Source organism: Rhinatrema bivittatum, chromosome 5 (genome assembly GCF_901001135.1).
Source record: "Rhinatrema bivittatum chromosome 5, aRhiBiv1.1, whole genome shotgun sequence".
Classification (NCBI taxonomy): Eukaryota; Metazoa; Chordata; class Amphibia; order Gymnophiona; family Rhinatrematidae; genus Rhinatrema; species Rhinatrema bivittatum.
Genome location: NC_042619.1, coordinates 113,510,325 through 113,536,034, shown reverse-complemented (window position 1 = coordinate 113,536,034; position 25,710 = coordinate 113,510,325). Strand labels below are relative to the sequence as shown.

The window sequence follows — 25,710 nt, the reverse complement described above, 5'->3', positions numbered from 1 at the left end:
TAGTGCCATGTGAAAGGCATTATGAATCTTCACAGATGGCGGTAGCTTCAAACTGTAAGTCAAATTTCCAAGACGTCAGAGGACGGCAAAAGGTCCGACATACCGCGGAGCAAAACGTGCAGAGGGTAGCTTTAAGCAGAGGAACTTTGTACTAAGCCATAACTTATCCCCAGGCTGAAATTGAGGTGCCTTCTTGTGGTGAGCATTGTAAGTCTTTTTGGCCATTTCGCCCACCTTGAGGCGTAGATCCTTAGTCTGTTTCCACAATTGTTGTAATTCCATTGCGGTGACTTGAGCTGCTGGAGTTGTCACGGAGAGTGGCAGAGGTAACGGAGGTAATGGTTGGCAACCATATACCACTTGAAAAGGTGTTGATCCCAAAGCAGCAGCTGGATGTGAGTTTAGGGCGAATTCGGTCCAAGGGAGTAATTCTGCCCAGTCACTTTGTCTAGTATTCACATATGAGCATAAGAATTGTTTGAGCGTCCGATTCATTTGCTCTTTTTGGCCATTCGACTGTGGGTGATAGGCCGAGGTCAGGTTCAATGCGAAGTCGAACTTCCGACACAGAGCTCTCCAGAAGTTTGCGGTAAAACTGGATGCCTCTATCAAACAAAATGTGTTTGGGCATGCTGAGGAGGCGAAAGATGTGCTTCACAAATAATTTAGCCAGTTCAGCAGCGGATGGTAATCCTGGCAGGGCCACAAATTGTGCCATTTTCGAGAATCGATCAATGGTCACCCAGATCTTATTGTTTCCGGCAGAAGGAGGTAAGTCCATCACAAAGTTGGTTGCGATGTGCGTCCAAGGTTCCTCTGGTACAGGCAGAGGTTGGAGGAGACCCCAGGGACGTCCGGCAGGAGGATTTTGTCTCACGCAGGTGGTGCAGGAGGCCACATAGGCTTGGACATCAGTCTTCATAGTAGGCCACCAATAGAAATGTTGAAGCATGGCTAATGTATGGCTTTGTCTGGGGTAGCCAGCCAGACGGGAGTCATATGCCCACTTTAGAAATTTTTTTCTCATTCCCAGCGGCACCAGATGGCGTGAGTGGCTGCTAACACCACCTTCTCCGGACTGATGATGTGACGAGGTTCATCAGGTTCGTCCACCAGAGAGAAGAAGCGCGAAAGGGCATCTTCCCTAACATTCTTTTCTGCAGGACGGTATTTTAGTAGGAAGTCAAAGCGGTTGAAAAACAACGAACACCTCACTTGCTGGTGGTTAAGGCGTTGGGCATGTTGTAGATATTCCAAATTTTTATAATTGGTATACACCATTATTTGGTGCTGCACGCCTTCCAGCCATGGACACCACTCCTCAAAGGCCAGTTTTATAGCTAACAATTCTTTATCTCTGATTCCATAATTCTTCTCAGCTGGAAAGAATCATTGTGAGAAGAAAGAGCAGGGATAGAGGTCATAGCCAAGTCCCAACTTCAGACTGGCAGCCCTGGTGCTGCCTTGGAGGAAGAAGGTCTCATGATCGGAGAGCATCAACCGGGTGCAGCAGGAAAGGATCCTGCAGCGAGGACCTGCTCTCCAGGTGATGCATTGTCCTTTCGCACTGAGGATATCTCCCCAAGGGCTACTGCCCAGGAGGGAAGGGTTAGGTTGGCCGTCATAGTTGGTGATTTGATTATTAGGAATGTAGATAGCTGGGTGGCTGGTGGGTGTGAGGATCGCCTGGTAACATGCCTACCTGGTGCGAAGGTGACGGACCTCACGCGTCACCTAGATAGGATTTTAGACAGTGCTGGGGAGGAGCCGGCTGTCGTAGTACATGTGGGCACCAATGACATAGGAAAATGTGGGAGGGAGGTTCTGGAAGCCAAATTTAGGCTCTTAGGTAGAAAGCTTAAATCCAGAACCTCCAGGGTAGCATTCTCTGAAATGCTCCCTGTTCCACGCGCAGGTCCCCAGAGGCAGGCAGAGCTCCGGAGTCTCAATGCGTGGATGAGACAAAGGTGCAAGGAAGAGGGATTCAGTTTTGTTAGGAACTGGGGAACCTTTTTGGGAAGGGGGAGTCTCTTCTGAAGGGATGGGCTCCACCTTAACCAGGGTGGAACCAGACTGCTGGCGCTAACCTTTAAAAAGGAGATAGAGCAGCTTTTAAACTAAAATAAAGGGGAAAGCCGACAGTCGCTCAGCAGCGCATGCTTCGGAGAGAGGTATCTTCAAAGGATACTAATGATGCATTAGAATTAGGGCATCCCGACAGTGAGGTTCCAATAATAAGAAAAGTAGTCCAAGTGCATGTAACTGAATACTCACCTGAGCTAAAAAATTCTAACTTATCCCTATCAATTAAAAAGCAGAATGAAAATACAAACAAAAAACAAACTTTGAAATGTTTGTATGCTAATTTATTTATTTATTTATTTATTTATTTATTTATAGATTTTTCTATACCGGGGTACGTAAGTAACATCACCTCGGTTTACATTCAAACAGTAATTCAGCATTGCGCTTTACAATATAACATAGTAACTGAACGAATACAATACAATATATAACTTTGTATTAATAGAATATAAGCAATATATGAGAGACTGTGGAAATTAGGAAGAGTAGTTGAGGATTCAATTCATTAATAGTAGGCTTTTTTAAATAACCAGGTTTTAAGGTTTTGTTTAAATTTTTTGTGACAAAGTTCCTGACGTAATTCAGATGGCATGGTGTTCCATATTGTTGATCCAGCAATAATGAAAGATCGTTCTTTTGTACTAGAGAGTTTAGTCAGATTGGGTGCTGGGATCTTTAGTTTGGCTAAATTCTGGAATCTCTTTGGGCGGGAAGACGTTTTGAATTGTAGTTGATCTGTGAACCAGTGCATATCTCTATTTTGAATGGCTTTATGTATCAGCGTCATAGATTTATAAATTATCCTGTAAGCCACGGGTAGCCAGTGCAAAGACTGAAGAGCTGGAGTGATGTGATCATGGCGGCTTGTGTCGGTGATAATGCGGGCAGTCTAAGAAATAAGATGGGAGAATTAGAATGTATAGCAGTAAATGATGACATAGACTTAATTGACATCTCAGAGACATGGTGGAAAGAGGATAACCAATGGGACAGTGCTATACCGGGGTACAATTATATCGCAATGACAGAGAAGCACCCGGGAGGAGGTGTGGCGCTTTATGTCCGTGATGGCATAGAGTCCAACAGGATAAACATCCTGCATGAGACTAAATACAAAATTGAATCTTTATGGGTAGAAATTCCTTGTGTGTCGAGGAAGACTATAGTGATAGGAGTATACTACCGTCCACCTGGTCAAGATGGTGAGACGGACAGTGAAATGCTAAGGGAAATTAGGGAAGCTAACCCAATTGGTAGTGCGGTAATAATGGGAGACTTCAATTACCTCACACAAAAGACGTCGCAAACCACGAATTTTTCAATTTTATGTGCATAGAATTTATCTGGAAACGTGGACCATCATACCACCCTTGGTTGATTTAGGCAGTAAGCCAAACTTTCAACCACAACGGGTCACGTTTAATCATCGGTCCAGTAAAGTCTTTAGTTGCTTGAAATTACTACTTTATTAAATTAATTTTTCTGTTTTTCTTTTCTTTTACTGTAAAAAATTTTTTTTAATACTGACGGTATTCGATTAATAAATGCAGAACGGTGTTTCCTTACTTGTGCGGAGCACCGCTGCGCTTCCGAACCTTTGTCTGTAGCGCTGCAGCGCTTTGTAGACGAAGATGCTCAGGGAATTATTTTGAAGAAATAAACTTCCAATTGAGAATGCTCATGCAGTCCGACGTACGTTTCGCGTTTGCGCTGCTTCAGGGACTGGATCCACATCGGAAGGTTGTTCTACCTGAACTTGAAAAATGCAAGGTTAATTCCCGCCAAATTCACTCAGCGTTTAATGCCTCAGTATTGGCTCCCGTCAAGTTCATATGGTATTTAATACCTTTAAAAATAGAAATAGATATGATACCACATGTATTTTACACATAACTTTTGCACAAAAACTTCTCAACATCGTATATGCACTTTTCCCAATGGATTACAGAATTGACACTTTTAAATTTCTTTCTTTAAAGTCCCATCTTACCGCGTTGAGCCGCCTAGTCCTCTTATCGGCGTTCTGCTGAATTGCCGCGAGATCTGACATGATTTTATATAGAATCACCCTACTACACCTGTGTGCTTGATTTGGCAGACGAGTGGATTCACATGAAGTGAATCCACTCAATTTCCTTGTTGAGGCCACCAGGGGTCCCCTGGTGGCCTCAACAAGATGGGACTTTAAAGAAAGAAATTTAAAAGTGTCAATTCTGTAATCCATTGGGAAAAGTGCATATACGATGTTGAGAAGTTTTTGTGCAAAAGTTATGTGTAAAATACATGTGGTATCATATCTATTTCTATTTTTAAAGGTATTAAATATCATATGAACTTGACGGGAGCCAATACTGAGGCATTAAACGCTGAGTGAATTTGGCGGGAATTAACCTTGCATTTTTCAAGTTCAGGTAGAACAACCTTCCGATGTGGATCCAGTCCCTGAAGCAGCGCAAACGCGAAACGTACGTCGGACTGCATGAGCATTCTCAATTGGAAGTTTATTTCTTCAAAATAATTCCCTGAGCATCTTCGTCTACAAAGCGCGGCAGCGCTACAGACAAAGGTTCGGAAGCGCGGCGGCACTCCGCACAAGTAAGGAAACACCGTCCTGCATTTATTAATCGAATACCGTCAGTATTAAAAAAATTTTTTTACAATAAAAGAAAAGAAAAACAGAAAAATTAATTTAATAAAGTAGTAATTTCAAGCAACTAAAGACTTTACTGGACCGATGATTAAACGTGACCCGTTGTGGTTGAAAGTTTGGCTTACTGCCTAAATCAACCAAGGGTGGTATGATGGTCCACGTTTCCAGATAAATTCTATGCACATAAAATTGAAAAATTCGTGGTTTGTGACGTCTTTTGTGTGAGATAAGTGTAGCTCGTTGCACTGTAGCAATTAACTGTTCTTTTATAGTAGACTTCAATTACCCCAATATTGACTGGGTAAATGTATCATCGGGACACGCTAGAGAGATAACGTTCCTGGATGGAATAAATGATAGCTTTATGGAGCAATTGGTTCAGGAACCGACAAGAGAGGGAGCAATTTTAGATCTAATTCTCACTGGAGCACAGGACTTGGTGAGAGAGGTAACGGTGGTGGGGCCGCTTGGCAATAGTGATCATAATATGATCAAATTTGATTTAATGACTGGAAGAGGAACAGTGTGCAAATCCATGGCTCTCGTGCTAAACTTTCAAAAGGGAAACTTTGATAAAATGAGAAAAATTGTTAGAAAAAACTGAAAGGAGCAGCTACAAAAGTAAAAAATGTCCAAGAGGCATGGTCATTGTTAAAAAATACCATTCTAGAAGCACAGTCCAGATGTATTCCACACATTAAGAAAGGTGGAAAGAAAGCAAAACAATTACCGGCATGGTTAAAAGGGAGGTGAAAGAAGCTATTTTAGCCAAAAGATCTTCATTCAAAAATTGGAAGAAAGATCTAACAGAAGAAATAGGATAAAGCATAAACATTGGCAAATTAAATGTAAGACCTTGATAAGACAGGCTAAGAGAGAATTTGAAAAGAAGTTGGCTGTAGAGGCAAAAACTCACAGTAAAAACTTTTTTAAATATATCCGAAGCAGAAAGCCTGTGAGGGAGTCAGTTGGACCATTAGATGATCGAGGGGTTAAAGGGGCACTTAGAGAAGATAAGGCCATAGCGGAAAGATTAAATGATTTCTTTGCTTCGGTGTTTACTGAACAGGATGTTGGGGAGGTACCCGTGATGGAGAAGGATTTCATGGGTAATGATTCAGATGGACTGAATCAAATCACGGTGAACCTAGAAGATGTGGTAGACCTGATTGACAAACTGAAAGAGTAGTAAATCTCCTGGACCGGAGGGTATACACCCCAGAGTTCTGAAGGAACTAAAAAATGAAATTTCAGACCTATTAGTAAAAATTTGTAACCTATCATTAAAATCATCCATTGTACCTGAAGACTGGAGGATAGCAAATGTAACCCCAATATTTAAAAAGGGCTCCAGGGCGATCCGGGAAACTACAGACCGCTTAGCCTGACCTCAGTGCCAGGAAAAATAATGGCAATTGTTCTAAACATCAAAATCACAGAACATATAGAAAGACATGGTTTAATGGAACAAAGTCAGCATGGCTTTACCCAAGGCAAGTCTTGCCTCACAAATCTGCTTCACTTTTTTGAAGGAGTTAATAAACATGTGGATAAAGGTGAACCGGTAAATGTATACTTGGATTTTCAGAAGGTGTTTGACAAAGTTCCTCATGAGAGGCTTCTAGGAAAAGTAAAAAGTCATGGGATAGGTGGCGATGTCCTTTCGTGGATTGCAAACTGGCTAAAAGACAGGAAACAGAGAGTAGGATTAAATGGACAATTTTCTCAGTGGAAGGGAGTGGTCAGTGGAGTGCCTCAGGGATCTGTATTGGGACCCTTACTTTTTAATATATTTATAAATGATCTGGAAAGAAATACGACGAGTGAGATAATCAAATTTGCAGATGACACAAAATTGTTCAGAGTAGTTAAATCACAAGCAGATTGTGATAAATTGCAGGAAGACCTTGTGAGACTGGAAAATTGGGGCATCCAAATGGCAGATGAAATTTAATGTGGATAAGTGCAAGGTGATGCATATAGGGAAAAATAACCCATGCTATAATTACACAATGTTGGGTTCCATAATAGGTGCTACAACCCAAGAAAGAGATCTAGGCATCATAGTGGATAACACATTGAAATTGTCGGTTCAGTGTGCTGCGGCAGTCAAAAAAGCAAACAGAATGTTGGGAATTATTAGAAAGGGAATGGTGAACAAAACAGAAAAGGTCATAATGCCTCTGTATCGCTCCATGGTGAGACCGCAACTTGAATACTGTGTACAATTCTGGTCGCCGCATCTCAAAAAAGATATAATTGCAATGGAGAAGGTACAGAGAAGGGCTACCAAAATGATAAGGGGAATGGAACAGCTCCCCTATGAGGAAAGACTAAAGAGGTTAGGACTTTTCAGCTTGGAGAAGAGACGGCTGAGGGGGGATATGATAGAGGTGTTTAAAATCATGAGAGGTCTAGAACGGGTAGATGTGAATAGGTTATTTACTCTTTCGGATAATAGAAAGACTAGGGGGCACTCTATGAAGTTAGCATGGGGCACATTTAAAACTAATCGGAGAAAGTTCTTTTTTACTCAGCGCACAATTAAACTCTGGAATTTGTTGCCAGAGGATGTGGTTAGTGCAGTTAGTATAGCTGTGTTTAAAAAAGGATTGGAAAAGTTCTTGGAGGAGAAGTCCATTACCTGCTATTAAGTTCACCTAGAGAATAGCCACTGCCATTAGCAATGGTAACATGGAATAGACTTAGTTTTTGGGTACTTGCCAGGTTCTTATGGCCTGGATTGGCCACTGTTGGAAACAGGATGCTGGGCTTGATGGACCCTTGGTCTGACCCAGTATGGCATATTCTTATGTTCTTATGTATTGGCTCATTACTGCTCCCACGCTGACGTCGGAGTCATCAACTTCAACGATGAAAGGATGCTCAGGATTGGGATGACGAAGACAAGGCTTTGTTTGGAAGGCTTCTTTGAGAGTTTGGAAGGCCACTACAGCCTCAGCAGACCATCGGGATAGATCAGCCTCTTTTCTGGTCATGGCTGTGAGCAGTGCTTTTAGGGTGGAATAGTGCTTGATGAAGGTACGGTAGTAGTTTGTGAAGCTGAAGAAATGGCGTAATGCTTTTAAGCCAGTGGGTTGAGGCCACTCTTGAATGCTTTTTGCTTTTGAGGGTCCATCTGGAAGCCGTTCTTGGAAATGATGTACCCCAGAAAGGGCACTGACTCCTGGTGATAAGCGCACTTCTCGAGCTTCGCATAAAGGCGATTGTCACATAGCCTTTGTAGTACCTTTATCACGTCTGCCTGGTGTCTCTGGAAGTCCTGAGAGAAAGCCAGGATGTCATCTAACTATACCACCACGCACTGGTACAGTAAATCTCGCAGAATATCATTCATCATATTCTGAAACACCGCTGGTGCATTGCACAATCCAAAGGGCATGACGAAATATTCAAAGTGTCCATCATGGGTGTTAAAAGCTGTTTTCCATTCATCCCCGTGACGGATTCGGACCAAGTTGTAGCCCCTTTTAAGTCCAGCTTAGTAAACACCTTGGCCCCCTGGAGTCTGTCGAACAGCTCGGTTATCAACAGTAGAGGGTAGCGATCCTTGTTGGTGATTTCATTGAGACCTCTGTAATCGATACAAGGGCGAAGGGATCCATCTTTTTTTCCAACAAAACGTACCCCACGCCAGCCGGGGACTTAGAAGGTCTAATGAACCCTTTTTGCAGGTTTTCTTGGATATAGGCTGACATGGCCTCAGTCTCTGTTATTGAGAGGGGGTATACCCTTCCTTTGGGAGGCTCTGAGTTAGGCTTGAGATTTATCGCACAATCAAAGGTAATACGTCTGCTGCTTGCTTGGAGAAGACGTCCTGAAAAGACGCATATTGCAGCGGTAGACTAGGTAATAAGGGAGTCATTGTCATGCAGGACAGTGGTGAAACTTTAGCTAGACAATGATCATGGGAACCAGGGCCCCACTCAGAAAGCGCTATGGTGGTCCAATTGAACTGAGGTGTGTGTTCTTGTAGCCACCATAGGCCGAGTACCACGGGGTGAATGGCCTTCTCAAGGAGCAGGAAGGAGATGTTCTCAGTGTGTAAGGCTGGATTTACGCGCGCAGGGCTTTTAAAATCCGGCCCACAGTGGGGTAGATTTTCAAAGGGGTACGCGCGTACCCCCCGAAAACCTACCCCAAACCCCCCCTGCGCGCGCCGAGCCTATTTTGCATAGGCTCGGCAGGCGCACGCAAGCCCCGGGACGCGCGTAAGTCCCTGGGCTTCGGGGAGGGGGCGGGGAGGGGGCATGTCCGGGGTTAGGGGGCAGTTCAGGGCGGGACCGAGGGTCGTGGCGCCAGCCCAGGGGCGTGGTCGAGGCCTCCGGACCAGCCCTTGGGTCGGGTGATGGCGTGCCAGCAGCCCGCTGGGGCGCGCAGATTTACGCCTGCTGAAAGCAGGCGTAAATCTACCAACAAAGGTAGGGGGGGTTTAGATAGGGCTGGAGGGTTGAGGGGAAGGGAGGGGAAGGTGCGGAGGGGTGGAAAGAAAGTTCCCTCTGAGGCCACTCCGATTTCGGAGCAGCCTTGGAGGGAAGAGGCAGCGCGCGCCAGGCTCGGCGCGTGCAATTTGCACAAATGTGCACCCCCTTGCGCGCTCCGACCCCGGATTTTATAAGATACGCGCATATCTTATAAAATCCAGCGTACTTTTGTTCGCGCTCACACAATTTTATAAAATCCGGCCCACTGTGTACTCCCTCCTTTTTATTTTCTTTTCTTTATCACTTGTGTCAATCTACCCACCCATGTCCTCCCATTTTTTGACTTACTGATCTTCATTCCTTCCTCAGCATTGCTTTACCTGCACCCATTTACATTGGTTGTCACCAGATTCAAGTATGTAAACATTTTCTTGTATTACATATTTTTAAATATTTTTTCATTTTTTTTTCAAACATTTTTTCATATTTTTTCATGTATCTCACTACACGGTCCTGTAACACTTTTCTGTTTCTTAATCCTTCTCCTGCTTGCCTCATTCTATCCACCTACGGCTATCTCATTCTTTCTTTCAGTATCATACTACATTTTCTATCTTTTGGCTTTTACTCTCCCCACAATCAATTACATTGTTTCTGTAATTCAAGTTAAAAAATATATATTTATTTAGCTTGTTTATACCTTTGTTACAGTTTATTTATTTACCTTTTGCCTCAGGTCTCCACAATATTTATTCCCTGTTTATTTCACCTATTTTATTTAATTTTGCTATAATCTTTTTTTGTCTATCCATCCAGGGTAAAACTAATCCCCTCTTTTTTCCTCTGCTGTTTACCATTATGTTTGTGGTTTGTATTATATTTATACTCATATTAACAATTTATATTTTGATTCTTTCTAGACAAGTGCTTATTTGTTCCTCCCGATGCAGCTTCAGTGAAACATGGTCCCGTGTCGGGGTCAGAGCTGCATCTTAACTCATATTTGTTACATATTCATTGTAAGCTGGATTTAAAACCCCTTTTCCTTTAAATAAATACTACCTTTTCATTTTTAGATTTCATTAGAATTTTTTCAGACAGCTAAACCTCCACAGCACACAATTTCCTCTCCCTTAAAAAATCATAAGCCATGTTATTTGATCTGAAGTTAGCTACAACTTTTGAGGGTATTTCCCCAACCAACCTCCTCAATAAATACCAAAGCAAATAATTCATTTAGTATTTCTCCTATGGCCTTGTCCTCCCTGAGTGTCCCTCTGGTAATCTAGTGATCCAACTGATTCCCTCACATGCTTCTGATATAAGGGGATCCCTCAAACTGTCCCTTGTTAGTGAAGTTGCTACAGTGGTCTCAACATACCTGGTGTGCCAGTAATGTAGGGTCAGTGGTCTCCATTAACAGTGTTGTTCCTCTGATCATGGGGGAAACAACTGGCAACACTTAATTCTCAACACCACTGAAAATCCTTGGCACTATGCAGTAAAGGCACTTCAATATCCCATCCTTGGGGTCCAAAAGAGGCAAGGAGCAAACCCCGCGCATGACTGCATCCACCAATGTCATACTCCAGAATTATCCTGCATCAATCATTCCGGTGCCATTTTGAAGCATAGCAGATTGGCCAAGAGCAGGGGGAGAGGGGAAGGGCTTTTAAAAAGATTTTGCATGCATTTAGTGGTGGGGAGGGTTTTGGGAGAAGTTGGCAGCCAGTTTTAGCGCATACTAAAAATCACATACTAAAAATGGAAAATGTAAACAAAACAATATAAAAGTTAAAATGATATGCAAAAAATGAACCCACTCCAATGAAGTAACATTCTGGCATACGTGTCTCTAATCTCCACTCCAGTCATCTCTCTCCCTTGGCATTAACACTGCCCTCTATCTGAGTTCCCTCGCATGCTTAAAATTCTTTAACTGTTAGCAAATTCCTGGAATAAACTAGCCTCTAAGTAAAGAAATATTTTTCTGAAACTCCTCCTCCTTCCAGCTTTATAACTTGATCCTTTATCCTTGAGCTTCTTTTTCTATAGAAAATGGGACTGTATTTTTTTTTTTTTTACATTTTGAATTCTGTTTGATATTTCAATGTTTATTTCAAATCCCTGTAGCAAGCAATAAAAGCCTTTACTGAACTTTGTGCAGCTGGTGGGCCATTACAGGGAGGTTGAGATGAGACATTGGAAATCAGATCTCTTTGCCAAAGCTTGCTGGGAAGTGAAGTTTCCAGGGAATTCTGCCCTGGGAGTCTTGAAAAGAGTAATTAGAAAACAGAAAAAAAAATCAAAAAAGGGAAATATAACTGCCAGAAAACACAGTCAAAGAAAATGAAGGACTGGGATGTCATCAGGATGACTGATGGCCAGGACAGCCTGATTGCCTTTTGAGAAGTCTGGGGCAGCCAGTTGCTAGGAGTTCATCAGCTCACAGATACAATATATAGGAGCAGGTGATGTTTGCTCAATTCATGGAGTTGTGCTCGCTTGGGTTTTAACACCTCGTATACATGCTGGAATGTCTTGATGACTTGGGCCAAGCAGAACTGCATTATGACCTATAAAATGAACTTTTGCGTCTAATTAAAGAGAGAAACTGAGCCTGTGTTTCATCCTTCATCTCTGGGAAGAAGACATGATAAATTAATCCCCACCCCCAAAGACTTGAAGGGAACTCAAGTCCACCGTCTCCTTTTTCCTTCTTTCCACTAGAGGGTAATTTGGGGGATAATTTTTCTTCTGTCTACCTTTGGGGTCATTTTCAGTTTTTAAAGGGATTTTGTCAGCTAAATGGGTATTTACCTGCTGGTAGAGGACACAACCTGTAAAGGGGACAAACATTGTGGAAACATCCCCTTTGAAAATTGCCCTTTGGGAAAAAGGGGAGAGTTGGGGGTGGGGGTTAACGTAGGCTGGCACAAATACATGCATGGACTTAATTTGCAGTAGGAAGAGAAAACATAAATCCCCATGGCACCATCCAATGTGAACTTTCAAAGGGAAACCCTATATGGAGTTTTCCTTTGAAAATGTGCTTGTGGGCCTGCAGGTAGGAAGTACCAATGGGTCTGCAAGCTATGTGGAGAGGGGGAGAGGCTGAAAATTGCCCTCTTTTTACTGTTATACACAGGGCCAATGTTAGACATACTGAAGTCCAGGGAAGAAACTAAAAAGTAATTGGGGCAGGGCCCGGCGCCCTGAGGCTCTGTCTCAGTGACATCACTCGGTTTCACCAAAGGTTCCATTGTGGTTCTGGAGCCCCAGGCAATTGCCCAGCTCTCCCCTCCCACAAAACAACCCTGATTACACTTCCTGGAGAAATAAAGGCATTTGTTCACCCTTGATGGCAGTCTCAGTAGGGAAACTGCAGATGGTATTTCATAGAAACAGAATTGTTCATCCAAAAAAGAGTTGAAGTACTATGGTTGGGTAGCACTGAACAATTTACACTGTTAATCCTTGTACTGAACCTGTTCTGTAGAGAAATGGAAACACTAGTTTTCCAATTACTGTCAATTTAACATCTTTTATGACTACCAAATTCGCTAGAAAAAAATCTCTCTTCTCCTCCATCTCCCCCACAAAAGCAAAAGTTCAATATTTCCCAAACAATATGAAATTAGCTTCCAATTTAAAATAAGAGAACAAATAAATAAATGTATTTAGCTAATATTGAGCATAGATACGCTATTCTTGATTCTTTATTTAGATAAGAATTTTACAGGAAAGCAAAAAGTAATGTTTGGACAAAAATATTCTGCATGAAAAATGGCATGATACTGTACAAGCAGCCATGCAAATCCTTTAAGCATTACATTGGTTTATTTCATAGTTATCCATAAATGTAATCAGCTGATGGAAAGGGACTCTCTTAGTGGAGACATTGGCGACGTCTGCAGATGGGATCTCCTCAATCCAGACTTTTGAATCCAGGAAGTATTGTATCCTAGCAAAGAAGCAAAATGGCAAACATTTGTCAACTGACCTGTTTATGCACATTATTATAAAACTTCATATGTTGGTATGGGGCAACTTGTTTTTATAGCGTTAGGATATGCATGAGAGGTATTGTTATAATATTTGATAAAATAAGGAATGATATATTTTCATTTCTCACTTTTGCCATTACTGGGGACAATGAAAGCAGGTTTAAGTAACTGGAGTATTTTCCCAGTTTTCTGCCCTTTATTCCATGATCTACTGTACAATCTTCACTTAAGAAGATAAGATGATTATGAGACTCCTTCAAATGCTACAAGGCATCCTTCTTCCCTTCCCCTCTTCGTCACTTCTCAATAATCATCTACATCAAGGTTTCATTGGTAATTGGATATAATAGCTTAGGGTTCTGGACTTCTCTGAAGAGTTTTGTGGTCAGCATAGCTTCCAGAAGTCTATTACCAGATTTACACAGAAAAAAATATCTTGAAGTGGGCGAATCAGACATATGGACCTGAAGATGACTCAATACAGTGAGTCTAGACAGTAGGTATATCAGAATCAATAAGTAAGAGTACATAGGAGTCAGAAAAGAAACAACAAAGGAAGTAGAACATGGAAAAGCAAGAATGTGCTTGGGACTAATGTGAGCCTGCGAATACTGTGGATGGTACACAGCAGATGTTAAGGACACTGGACGATAAGTGAATGCAAGAGGGATTCATCAATGAATATATTGCGATCCATATTCAGCCTTTTGCAGAACATTTTTAGGAAATATTATAAAGACAGGAAATAAACTGGCCAAAACCAAAGGAAAATTGGTTCTTACCTACTAATTTTCATTCCTGTAGTACCACAGATCTGTCCAGACTCCTCGGTTTTGTCTCCCTTCTAGCAGATGGAGACAAAGTTTTACTGACACTGCCATATAACCTAGTGTGCCACCTGTATTGACGAGTACCAAAGCAAGATAGTAGGAACACTAATACCAAACTTGAATTAATATCCCCTGAACAAGCTGTGGGAAGTGGAAACTTAGAACAGATAAACTGATTCACATTAAAAAGAAATGAATAACTAAACAAAGCCTGTACCATTTCTCAGATTAATTATAACAAACAGATCCAGTGGTCTCTCCTGAACTCCCTACCGCAGCCAGGTGGGATTCTGGACTGATCTGTGGTACTACGGGAATGAAAATTAGCAGGTAAGGACCAATTTTCCTTTCCCTGTATGTACACAGATTAGTCCAGACTCCTGGGATGTACCAAAACTTCTCTAAATGGGGTTGGACCTTGAGAGTCCTGCTTGAAGTACACTCTCCCCCAAAGTCCCTGGCTTCTGGGGCCTGAACATCCAAGTGATAATGCCTGGTGAAAGAGTACAACGATATCCAAGTAGCCGATCTGCAAATCTCTTGCAGTGAAGCTTGCTGACATTCGGCCCAGGAGGCCACCTGGGAATGGGTAGAATGAGCCCTTAACCCCTCAGGGACAGCCAATGGCTTCCTTCAACCACCATACATTCATGACCTTTGACGCCTTATGCACCTTTTTTTGCACCACTCCACAACACAAAAAGGTGATCCAACAACTGGAAGTTGTTAGTAACCTTAAGATACTGCAAAAATGAGAGCTTGACATACAAAAGTCACAACTCTTTCCCATGTGGCGCTGTAGCTTCCAAATTTGGGAAGGCTGGAAGCTCCACCGACTGACTTATGAGAAAAGATGATACCATTTTCGGCAGAAAAGCCTGAACCATCCGCAAGGAGATCCCCGAATCTGAAATTCTCAAGAAAGGTTCTCTACATGATAAGGCTTGAAGCTCAGAGATCTGTCTAGCGGAACAAATCGCCATAAAAAACCCCACCTTCAAAGTGAGATCTTTTATAGTAGTCAAATGGCACCATACACATGCCCCTCAGAACAAAGTTAAGGCTCCAGGAGGAACATAGCTTCTGAACCGGAGGTTGCAAATGCTTCACCCCTAGAAAAAAATGCAACACATCCAGATGTGCAAAGCTTCTCTGTGCACCTTGCTGTGAAGGCATCGTAAGGCTGCCACTTGAATTCTGAGAGAGTTAAAGGACAAATCCTTCACCCAACCTCTTTACAACAAAGTCAGAATATGTGCTATGGAAGCTCGCATAGGCCCAACTCCCTGCTCCGTGCACCAATCCTCAAAAACTCTCCAGACCCTCATATACGCCAAGGAAGTGGAAGACTTTCTAGCCTGCAAAAGAGTAGAAATAACATCCTCAGAGTAACCTTTCTCTCTTAAGTGTTTCCTCTCAAAAGCCAAGCCGCAAGATAGAATTGAGCCGCCTGAACCGAAAACATGGAACCTTGACGCAGAAGGTTTGGTAGATGATTTAGATTTTTATATTTCACTTTTTGGCACTTCACAGTGTACACCAAAGTGGATTACATTCAGGTACTATAGGTACCTGAATATAATCCGGCCCATTAAGCGAACCTCAATGGGCCATCTATCGCTAGATTGATCAGATCTGCAAACCAAGGTCTCAGAGGCCACTCCAGAGCCACTAGAATCACATCTCCCAAGTGAACTACCATGTGCCACAATATCTTGCCCACCAGTGGCCATGGCGAAAACACATACAGCAGAATGTTTCATGGCCAAGGAAGAACCAAGGCATCGACTCACTCTGCTCTGCAACTGAAGAAGTGGGGCGCTTTGGCATTTCTCTGAGTTGCAATTAAATCCATGCGGGGCTTGCCCCACCTGCAACTGATGAGAGCCAGTGTTTCCTCTGACAGCTCCCACTCTCCGGGATCCAGCTGTTGATAGCTGAGGAAATCCACTTGCACATTGTCAGTCCCGGCTATGTGAAAAGCCACTATCAATGACAGATGTTGCTCTGCCCAGTGGATTAGCTCCCGAGCTTCCTGAGCCACCGCTCAACTTTTAGTACCACCCTGCCAGTTGATATAAGCCACCACCATCGCATTGTTGGACAAGATTCTGACAGGACAGCCGTGCAAGAGAGGAAGAAATACACTCAGCGCCAACCGCACCAATCTCGTCTCTAAATGATCAATAGATCATGATGCTTCCTCTGCCAACCACTGGATTTGCATCAATTGATCTTGGCAGACAGCTTCCCAACCAGACAGACTGACATCGGTGGTAACCACTGTCCACTCCTGGACTTCCAAGATCACTCCTCGACACAACTGGTCCTGACCAAGCCACCATGAGAGACTGGATCTGGTTAACTCTGTAAATGGTAGTGGAAGCTGAAACTGCTTCGGCAATGGATCCCATTGGGAAAGCAATGCTGCCTGCAGACGTCTCATATAAGCAAATGCCCAAGGCATGAGTTCCAATGTGGACGCCATGGAGCCGAGAACCTGTAGGTAATCCCAGATCTTGGGCACCTGGCTCTTGTGACTGCAACTTGATAATGCACTCGTCCGTAATAAAAACCTTCCCCAACCTGGTATCAAAGCACGCTCCCAGAAATTGCAACAGTTGAGTTGGAATGGGATGATACTTGGACCAGTTCACTATCCAGCTGAGTGATTGCAAGCACTGCAGCACCACATCCACTGCTTGTCTGCAGCAGGCCTCCGACTTTGCCTAAATGAGCCAGTCATCTAGATATGGATGCACCAACCTTTCTGAGGGCAGCTGCCACCACCACTATGACCTTGGGGAAAGTCTGTGAGCAGTCGACAGCCCAAATGGCAGGGCACAAAATTGAAAATGCCCGCCAAGGATTTTGAACCGCAGAAATTTCTGATGGTTAGGTCGGATTCCTATGTGCAGGTATGCCTTGGTCAGATCCAGGGATGCCAAGAACTCCCCCTTGCACACTGATGCAATGACTGACTCCCTTATATACTGCTGCAGTGACTGAGTGGAAAGTTTCCATAGGAAAATGAGGAACCTTGAGAGGCACGTTCACTTTCTTCAGATCCAGAATTGGACGAAATGTCCCTTCCTTCTTTGGAACCATGAAATAAATGGAGTCATGTTCCATCCCTTGTTCCTCCAAGGGGCAGGAACAATGGCTCCAAGCATCAGCAGCTGGTCAAGGGTCTGGTGTATCACCCATCTCTTTTCCACGGAAGCGCAAGGGGATATCATGAACAGGTCCCTTAGCAGATAAGCAAATTCTAAAGCATAACCTTGCCTTATCATGCTTAAGACACACTGGTCCGTAGTGATTTTAGCCCACTCCTTGTAAAAGAGAGTCAACCGACTCCCTATAACCGGGATGGAAGAGTGGACCAGCCTCGCTTCATTGTGTGGATTTGGCTCCTGTGCCCCCCTGTCCAGAGCCATTTCTGTTCAGCTTTTGGCCTCAAAAGGAATGATTCCAGGACTGCTGTTTCATTGAGGCTTGTCTCTGAACGCTTCTCGAAGACCTCCCTTGCTGAAATCATCTGTTCCTTTGAAACTGAGAGCATCCAGAAGAGGAACTCCTTGTCCCTTTAGGATTGTCCTCAGGTAACTTGTGAACCTTATTCTCTCCCAGATGATTTATCATCTCTTCCAAATTTTGTCCAAAAAGTAGCTTCCCCTTGAAAGGCAATGTTCCTAATTGGGATTTAGACGAAACATCCAAGACCAGTTCCTCAACCAAAGTAGTCTCCTGGCTGAGACCACTGACATCATTGTCCTAGAGGACATCCTAATGAGGTCATACAGCACATCAGCACCATAGTCGACCACAGCCTTTAGCCGTTCCGCCTACTTCACCTCCTGGGAGGACAAGGACTTGCCAGCCTGCAACTGCTGCACCTGTTGCAGCCCAGCTAGAAGCATAAAACTGCTACACACCGCGGCATGTGTGCTGAGCGCAGACACCTCAAAACTCTTTTTCAGTGGACCTTGAGCTTCCTATCCTACATATCCTTCAAAGCCACAGCCCTGGCCACCGGAATAGTTGTCTTCTTAGTCACAGCTGGCACTGAGGCATCCACCTTTAGGGACTCATAAGAGTTCCAGCGTGTTCTCGGGCAAAGGATATAACTCATCTATCACCCAGCCAACCTTCAAGCCAGTCTCCAGAGTATCCCACTCCTTGACTACCAGTTTCTTGATGGACTTATGAAAAGGGAACACCTTAGCCAGACCCTATAAGCCATCCATGGCTGGATCAACCTCCTCGTGATTAGACTCTTCCTGAAGAACCTTTGTTTATTTACTTATGTATTTATTACATTTATTAATCACTTTCCAATTTTTCAATAAAATTTCCAAAGCAATGTACACATATAGCAGCAGAATCATACAAAAACATAAAATAAACCGAAATTTTAAAACAAATAAATTAATAAACATATTAAAAGCCATCCCAGACTAGTGCTGACTGGGAACAGGTCCAATGCTTCCCGTGGCACAGGCAGGAGCCTACCAGACCTGAACTGCCCTCTCTCTCAGAGAGGCAGTGGGAGCGAAGGCAGTTTCGGGAGAGCCGCGCACGCAACTCTCTACACACTGCACATTTGCGGTTGCATGGCATGCCACTTAGTTTTCTGACCGCAGGAGTCCATCGCCTGAGGGAAAAGCAAAAGAACCTGCGAAAAATAGAGCCCCGACTAGCACAGCCCCGTTCTGCTGCCAAACTGCAGGGCATTCTTCACTTATTTTATTGTTAACTTTTTTTATTTTTTAACTTTATACAACCAAAATTAGAAACCTGAAGATTGGCAGCAAGAGCTGCTGTCCCTTCTAGAGGAGAGGGAACTGGCTCCACCAGCTTTCAACCTCCAGCAACTAAGGACCGAGCAAACTAAGGGTCCCCGACCTCCTGCTAGTCCACCGCAAGACCAGGAGGGATGGCCCCACAGGACCTACCAACCTCCTGGGAAGAAATCACCAATGTGTCTTTTTTTTTTTTTTTAAACTAGGCACAGACTGCAGGTTTTCCACCTCTACCATCTACTGGAGACAGAGAAATACTGAGGGACTGCAGGTGGCACAGTAGTTTATATGGCATTGTCAGTAAAACTTTCTCTGTCTCCATCTACTGGAAGGGAGGCAAAACCCAGGAGTCTGGACTTATCTGGGTATATAGAGGAAATAGGAGCTAGTGCAATAAGCAATGAGGTCCATATTCAGTAGGAGTGTGCATTCGTTTGCAACGTATTGGCAATCCGTAACGTATAGGGCCATATTCGTTGTATTCATGGGGAAGCGAAACGTATTGCGATTCCCATGAATACAACAAATTTTCACTGAATTATTTGGCCGTCTAAAGCAGTGGTCCCCAACCCTGTCCTGGGGGCCCACCAGCCAGTCAGGTTTTCAGGATATCCACAATGAATATGCATGAGAGAAAATTTGCATGTTATGGAGGCAGACTTGAACCTAGTCAATAGGAGTTAAAAAAAAAACTAAAAACCTGGCTCTTCCGCCAAGCCTTTCCAGACACTTAACGCTGCCTAGATGCTCGCATTCTCACGTACTATATATTCAGTAATCAATCACATCAACCCGTCCCCTTGTTCCCTATTAAGATACTATGCTTTATTGTATATACTGCCCTTATACATACTTTATCGTATTTAATATATACTTTATTGTATATACTGTGCTTTATTGTTTTACTTTATTTTTCAATACTATGATATCTATTGTTTTATTTGTTACTATAATATGATATTGAGTTCAAAAGTTTTTCTTGTAACTATTCTATTCTATAAAGCAAAGTTCAATTTGTACTTTGTTTTATAGTTATATGTAAAGCCCCTCCCTTTTGGGCATCTCACTGTTTTATGTAAACCGGAGTGATTTGTATCTGATACAAGAACCTCGGTATATAAAAACTAAAAATAAATAAATAAATAAATAAATATAGTTTGTGCACTGGTAAAATAGAGGAAAAAGTTTGGAAAAGAAAATTAAAATGACAGAAAACCAGAAAAAAAAATGTGAAGAAGTAGAGTACACCTACTTGGAATTTGAATCTACAGTATGTCCATCTTTTCCCATCAAAAGATACTCTTGGTTATTCTTTAAGTTTAAGGCACAAGAAGAACGCTTGATAAACTGTCGAATGTTGCCTTTCTTAATGGTTTCATCACCAGCTAGTGTGGGAACAAATATAAATTCACGTATTATCCTCTGGAAATTACTTTATTCTGTTATTCACAAGTGACATATTCAATCTCCATCTTGTAGAGGCAATTTGGCAACGCTAGTACTTGCAAAAAGGACAATAATTATGCTTTTTCTTGAGGAATTAGGTAAGTGCAAATTCCAAGAGAACAGTTCAGAAAGAAATGTTGCACATTTGTGAGTACCAAATGAAGATGTTCACTTCAGCTAGTTTAAATTGCCTCTCTGGCAAACAAGACATTACTGAGTGCCACAGCAAAATATTACTGTGCAGAAGTGTCAGTGATAAAATGAAATATTATATTACTGAAGTGGGGGGGAGAGACACCATTATAGTATATCTCCCATTTAAATGGCATTTATCACTAGTAGAAGATGTTTCAGTGTGTTTCGGGGAAATATGATAAATTGGGGTGGATTCTCAAAGGGTTTAGCCAGCTAAACCCATGCAGGTGAAAATTGTACCCTGCCTAGCAGCCAAATCTAGCTGTCTAATTTTACCAGGTAGCTATGATGTAGCCGCTAAAATTATGGAGTGGGATTAGGTCAGAGAAGGGACATAGCTTGCATTTATTTTCAGTACTGATCGGCTACGTTTAGTCAGCTAACCTGGAGGACATGATCAACGGGATGAAATCAAGCTGGTTATTCGTGTTCCTGGGATTCAGCATTGAACACCCCCCCCCCCCCCCCAGCCCCCCATGATCGCCAAAGCCCCATATTAAATACAATTCCTATCCTAAACCACAAACTGAATTCCCTTTCACACTGGCAGCAAGCTGATGTGCAGAAAAATATTCTCCGATCCCTCCGCTGTCCTCCTCCTCCTCCTCCTCACCCCAGCAGCCAGCTGATATCCTGTTTTCAGCACAGGGGTCGACGAGGAGGGTGGGAGTGGAACTCTGTACACAGGCTGGCTGATGAGATACAAGGGGCATGAGCATGGAGACTGGCAGTTTTTTCACTGCAGGTATCAGGGGTGTTTCTCAGGACATCTTTGAACTGCCAGAGCTGGAGGGAGGTCAGCACAAGGTTTGGGTTGGGGAAAGGGGGAAAGTCAGTTCTTTTCTGCACGGAGCAGCAAACCCAGACTCTCATTTTTTAGCCACAACTTAGTGGGCTAGGTTGTGGCTCAAAATTTTGCCTAACCTTAGCCAGCTAAAATCTAGCTGCCTCTCCGTCTGCAGAGTGAGTTAATGAAAATCTCTCATTATGGACTTTCTTGGGAGAAAGAGCTTTTGTTTCAAACTCAGAAAGCAGGAATGCACCTCATGAATTATCTAGCACAATGAAAATGACTAAAAGTGGACAGCTTGGTGACCACCAAGTCAATTCAAGGAGTAGCAGACTAGAGATTAGAGTAGTGGGCTGCAAACCAAGGTTCAAATCCACTGCCGCTCCTTGTGACCTTGGGCAAGTCACTTCACATTTCATTCCCTCAGGTACGAACTTAGGGGGGTTATTTATCATGGGAGGGGAAAAATATTGCAGTGGGGTTGTGTGTGTGTGTGTGTGTACGTGTGTGTGTGTGCAATATATGTCGCCTGATATTGCAGCAGTTTTCCCGTGATATTTTTTCTCACAGAAAAACTCCATGAGCAAAAATATCATGGGGAAAGTGTCAAAAATGCGCAATGATGGCCCTCTTCTAATAGAGCCATGTGGCTCAAAAAAAACACTTCCCCTCCCAAAGTGCTAAAATCCACCCCGGGGATCTGCTAAGACCGCTGCCCACCCACCCCTGCTGCCTCTAGAGTCAGCCTAGCTTCAAAAAATGTAAAAAAAAAAAAAAAAGCATTTATAGTCATGTGGAGATGCTCCATCCCACTTCTCAAGCCCCTCCCCTTTGCACAAAAGTCATCTCACCCAATCAAAGACCCCCTTTCTGGATCCAAACAGCCGCCCCCCCCCAGTGGCAGCCCTCCCCCGATCCCCACTTTATGTACTACATATTCCCTGGTAGTCTAGTGGCCTCCACCCCCCTTACACAAAAGAGATATCCTGATGGTCCAGTGACATACCGTTCCCCCAACCCCGGATCACCCCTTACCTTAAAAAAAAAGTACTCTATTGATCCAGTGGCAGCCCAGAGTGCCCCCTAGGCTCCAGGCCAATCGATGCCATCTTTCAAAATGGCATCAGCCAGCCTTTGCCACAACATATGATAGGGACATAGGCTAGTTGGTGCCATTTTGAAAGATGGCATCGATTGGCCTGGAGTCTAGGGAGCACTCTGGGCTGCCACTGGCTCACTCGAGCACCTTTTTTTAAGGTAAGGGGGAATCTGGGGGGGGGGGGGAGGGTTAGGCCACTGGACCATCAGGGTGTCTCTTCTGTGTATGGGGAGGTTGGGATGCCACTAGATTACCAGGGAATATGTAATATGTAAAAGGGCGCAGAGGAATCTGCTACTGGGGGGTATTTGGAGCCAAGATGGTCTTTGGTTGGGGGGGTGACTTTTGTGGAAAGGGCAGGGAATTGGGAAGGGGGTCAAGGTGTTGCCATATGACTATAAATGCTATTTTGCTTGAGGCTGGGCCACCTCTAGAGGCAGCGGGGGGGGGGGGGGGGGGGGGGTGTGGGCGCGCAGCGGTCTAACAAGACCCCCAGGAGGGATTTTTGCTCTTTGGGAGGAGGCTGATTTAGGGCCTCTGCAGGTCCTTTAGGAAGCTTCCTGGGGACATCAGGATGTACGTTAGCATCCTGATGACCCTGGGATCAGTTATCTACAACTTCCGAGTTTTCGTTAAAATAAAGCGGCAAGCTTTTTTTGAGGAAAGCCTCGCTATTTTATAACCATAAAACTGGCTATTAATGAAAAACTTTCCATGAATTTGAAGATTTTATACATGCAAAGTGAATGTAAAGCAGCTTATTGTTATAGGAGTGGGTTTTAGGCCTAAATATCACAATATCGCAAGTCTTGTGTGATATCACCATGATATGAGTATAAAGCATGATAAACAAAATATTGCATGTGATAAATGCTGTTTTTTATGCAATATAACCATATTTCAGCTTAGCAAATGAACCCCTTAGAGTGTGAGCCCACTGGGGACAGGGAAATACCTAGATTACCTGAATGTAATCCGCTTTGGAGTACTTGGAAAGTAGAATATAAATTACGGTAAATAAATACATTTCAAAACCAGAAAGAAATTAAATAAATTGCTAACTTCACACAAGCTTTTTCTTTTTTAAATGACAAATTTTGATTTAGTAGCTTACTGAATGTAAAGACTTTTGTGATTTCAGCTTCATAATATGTAAAGGTGTTCTTTTGAGTACTTCCTTTGATCCGTGCTCTGTAGGCTGCAAATAAATGCAGTATAACAATTTAAGAAATAGTTTTGTGGGAAATACAGAAAAACTCCAAAGAAAATGTACATTTAAGCTAATTATATTTTAAGAAAATAATTTTTAAAACTATAAGAGTAACCATTTTATATCTTTTTACCCATTTCTCTTTCATTCCATCTGCCCTAAGGATCAATAGAAGCACATGAGCTCTATCATAGACCTCAGACAGAGGCTAACATAGTGACATTTTCTATGCCATTCGGGTCCACTTCACCATCTGCATGTCCTAAGTGTTTTTTTAATATAAATTTGAGAAGTGGACCCTTAGTTTAATAGGGAAAACTGTCCCATCATTTTATGTACCGCATTTTGCTCCGCCCAAGAAAACAGCCCATTGGGTGCTGTAATAGGAGATGATTTAAGGATGTGCATTTACTTGAAATCAAATAGGAAATTAAACATTTCCTATTTGATTTTATATTGTTTTTAAAACAAAACAATAGAAAACTCAATGAAATATTGTTTGTTTTCTTTTGAATAAATAAGGGGAAAAAAAAAATCATCCAGTGTCAGGCCTGGGCTTAGGGCAAGGCCTCTGTGATAGGATCTGACCTCTGGGCCAAGCCCTGCCACTGGGGCCTAGGCTTAGGCCCAGGCCAAACATCGGGGCAGACTTAGAAGCCAACCCCAAAAATTGCCTGGCCAAAAACCTCCCTGGCCCCTACTTATCCCATCCATGGGAGCTTTCAATGATGTGGCCAGTCCAAGTCCTGGTCTTGTTGCTGAGACTAAGACTTAAGCACAGGCCCAGGCTCAATGACGGGAGTCTGGCTTAGAGGCATAGACCCAGGCCCAATACTGGGACATGGGAAAGAGATTGGGTCCAGATGCTGAGGCTTTAGTCTCAGCCTAGGTCCAGGTCTGGACTAAGCCTCCAGACATCATCTTTGGTCAAATTCATTTTTTAAATGGCACCCTCCACTTGGAAGATTCGCCAGAGTGATGTCAACTCCAATGCAACCTTCAAGCGGAGGGTACCATTTACAAGTGAATGTTGACCACAGAAGATTTCTGAAGGCCTGGTCCCTGGCCTCTGGGACTAGGCCTGGGCCTGGGCTGAGGCCAAGGCCCTGGTATCAGGCCAGAGCATAGACCAAGTCTTCAGCGTGGGGATCTGGCCACTGGGTCAAGCCAGTGTCAAGTCTGGGCATAGGCTGAAGTCCAGGTATCAAGCTTGGGCCTGGGTCTAGCTAAGGCCCTATTGACAGGACCCAACCTCCATGCTGGGTGCCAGTAACGGGCCTGTGCCTCAGTAGAGGCCCCAAAAAAAGGACCTGACCTTCAGGTCAGGCCCTAGCATTGGGCCTGGGCCTAGAATGAGTCTTTGGCATTGGGACCTGGGCTCTGGCCTGGACCAAGGCCCTGGAAATGGGACCCAATTTACGCGCTTGGTCCAAACAACAGGCCTGAGCCTGGGTCTGAACCTAGGCTGAGGCTGAGGCATCAGGTCCTGGCCTCTGGACTGGGCTTAGGCCTTGGGCCAGCTGTGTCAATGTGACCCCCCCATGGATGGGGAAAGTAGGGGCTGGGGAGATTCCCGGCCCCTGATATTTTTCTGTGGGGAGAGGTAAGATGCAGGGGATCCTGAGGAGGCCCCATTTCAGTTTTTGTTTTTTGGCATTTTTTAAATTTTTAGATGTTTATTTTGTTTCTGCAAACTACAGAAACAAAATAAACATTAAAACAAAACAATGCCTGGTGGAATAAAGCTTCCAAAAAAAATTTCCCTGCACATCCCTAATGCTGATCATTATCCTGTGCTGCTCCATTGTCTTCAGCAGCTTTCTAAGCAGTACCATCAACCATACTATCAGAAATTCTTGCCATCTTCATTATCACAGCTCTGACTTTTCACAATGTTTATATTTTATTTTGATTGCAATGACAGAGCGTAGAAATATACTTTCAGAAAATTTTTCTCATGCCTTACCATAGTCTACAATGGGACTGTAACATGCAAACCATAAACGTGTTTCTTCTGTTATTTTTGCCTTAAAAGTACATTTTTCCTTTGGACAAGGACCTAGAAAAAATAATTAAAGCATAAGTTGAAAGTAAACTTTGAATTGTATCTAAATAAACCCTGTCGGGCCGATATAGTAAGGTGCGGTAGAA

General features: G+C 43.3%; 1 protein-coding gene across 1 annotated transcript in view; it reads right to left on the bottom strand.

Moving 5' to 3' along the window:
• Positions 1-12,865: 12,865 nt before the first annotated feature.
• LOC115092143 (complement C4-A-like) overlaps positions 12,866-25,710 on the bottom strand; it is a 274,266-nt gene continuing 261,421 nt past the window's right edge. The window contains exons 38-41 of the mRNA XM_029602749.1: positions 25,526-25,618; positions 23,464-23,547; positions 20,072-20,204; positions 12,866-13,144 (exon numbers count right to left, since the gene is read on the bottom strand). Of these exons, the coding sequence (XP_029458609.1) occupies positions 13,003-13,144; positions 20,072-20,204; positions 23,464-23,547; positions 25,526-25,618 (452 nt within the window). The 3' untranslated portion in view covers positions 12,866-13,002. The remainder of the gene's footprint in view (positions 13,145-20,071; positions 20,205-23,463; positions 23,548-25,525; positions 25,619-25,710) is intronic.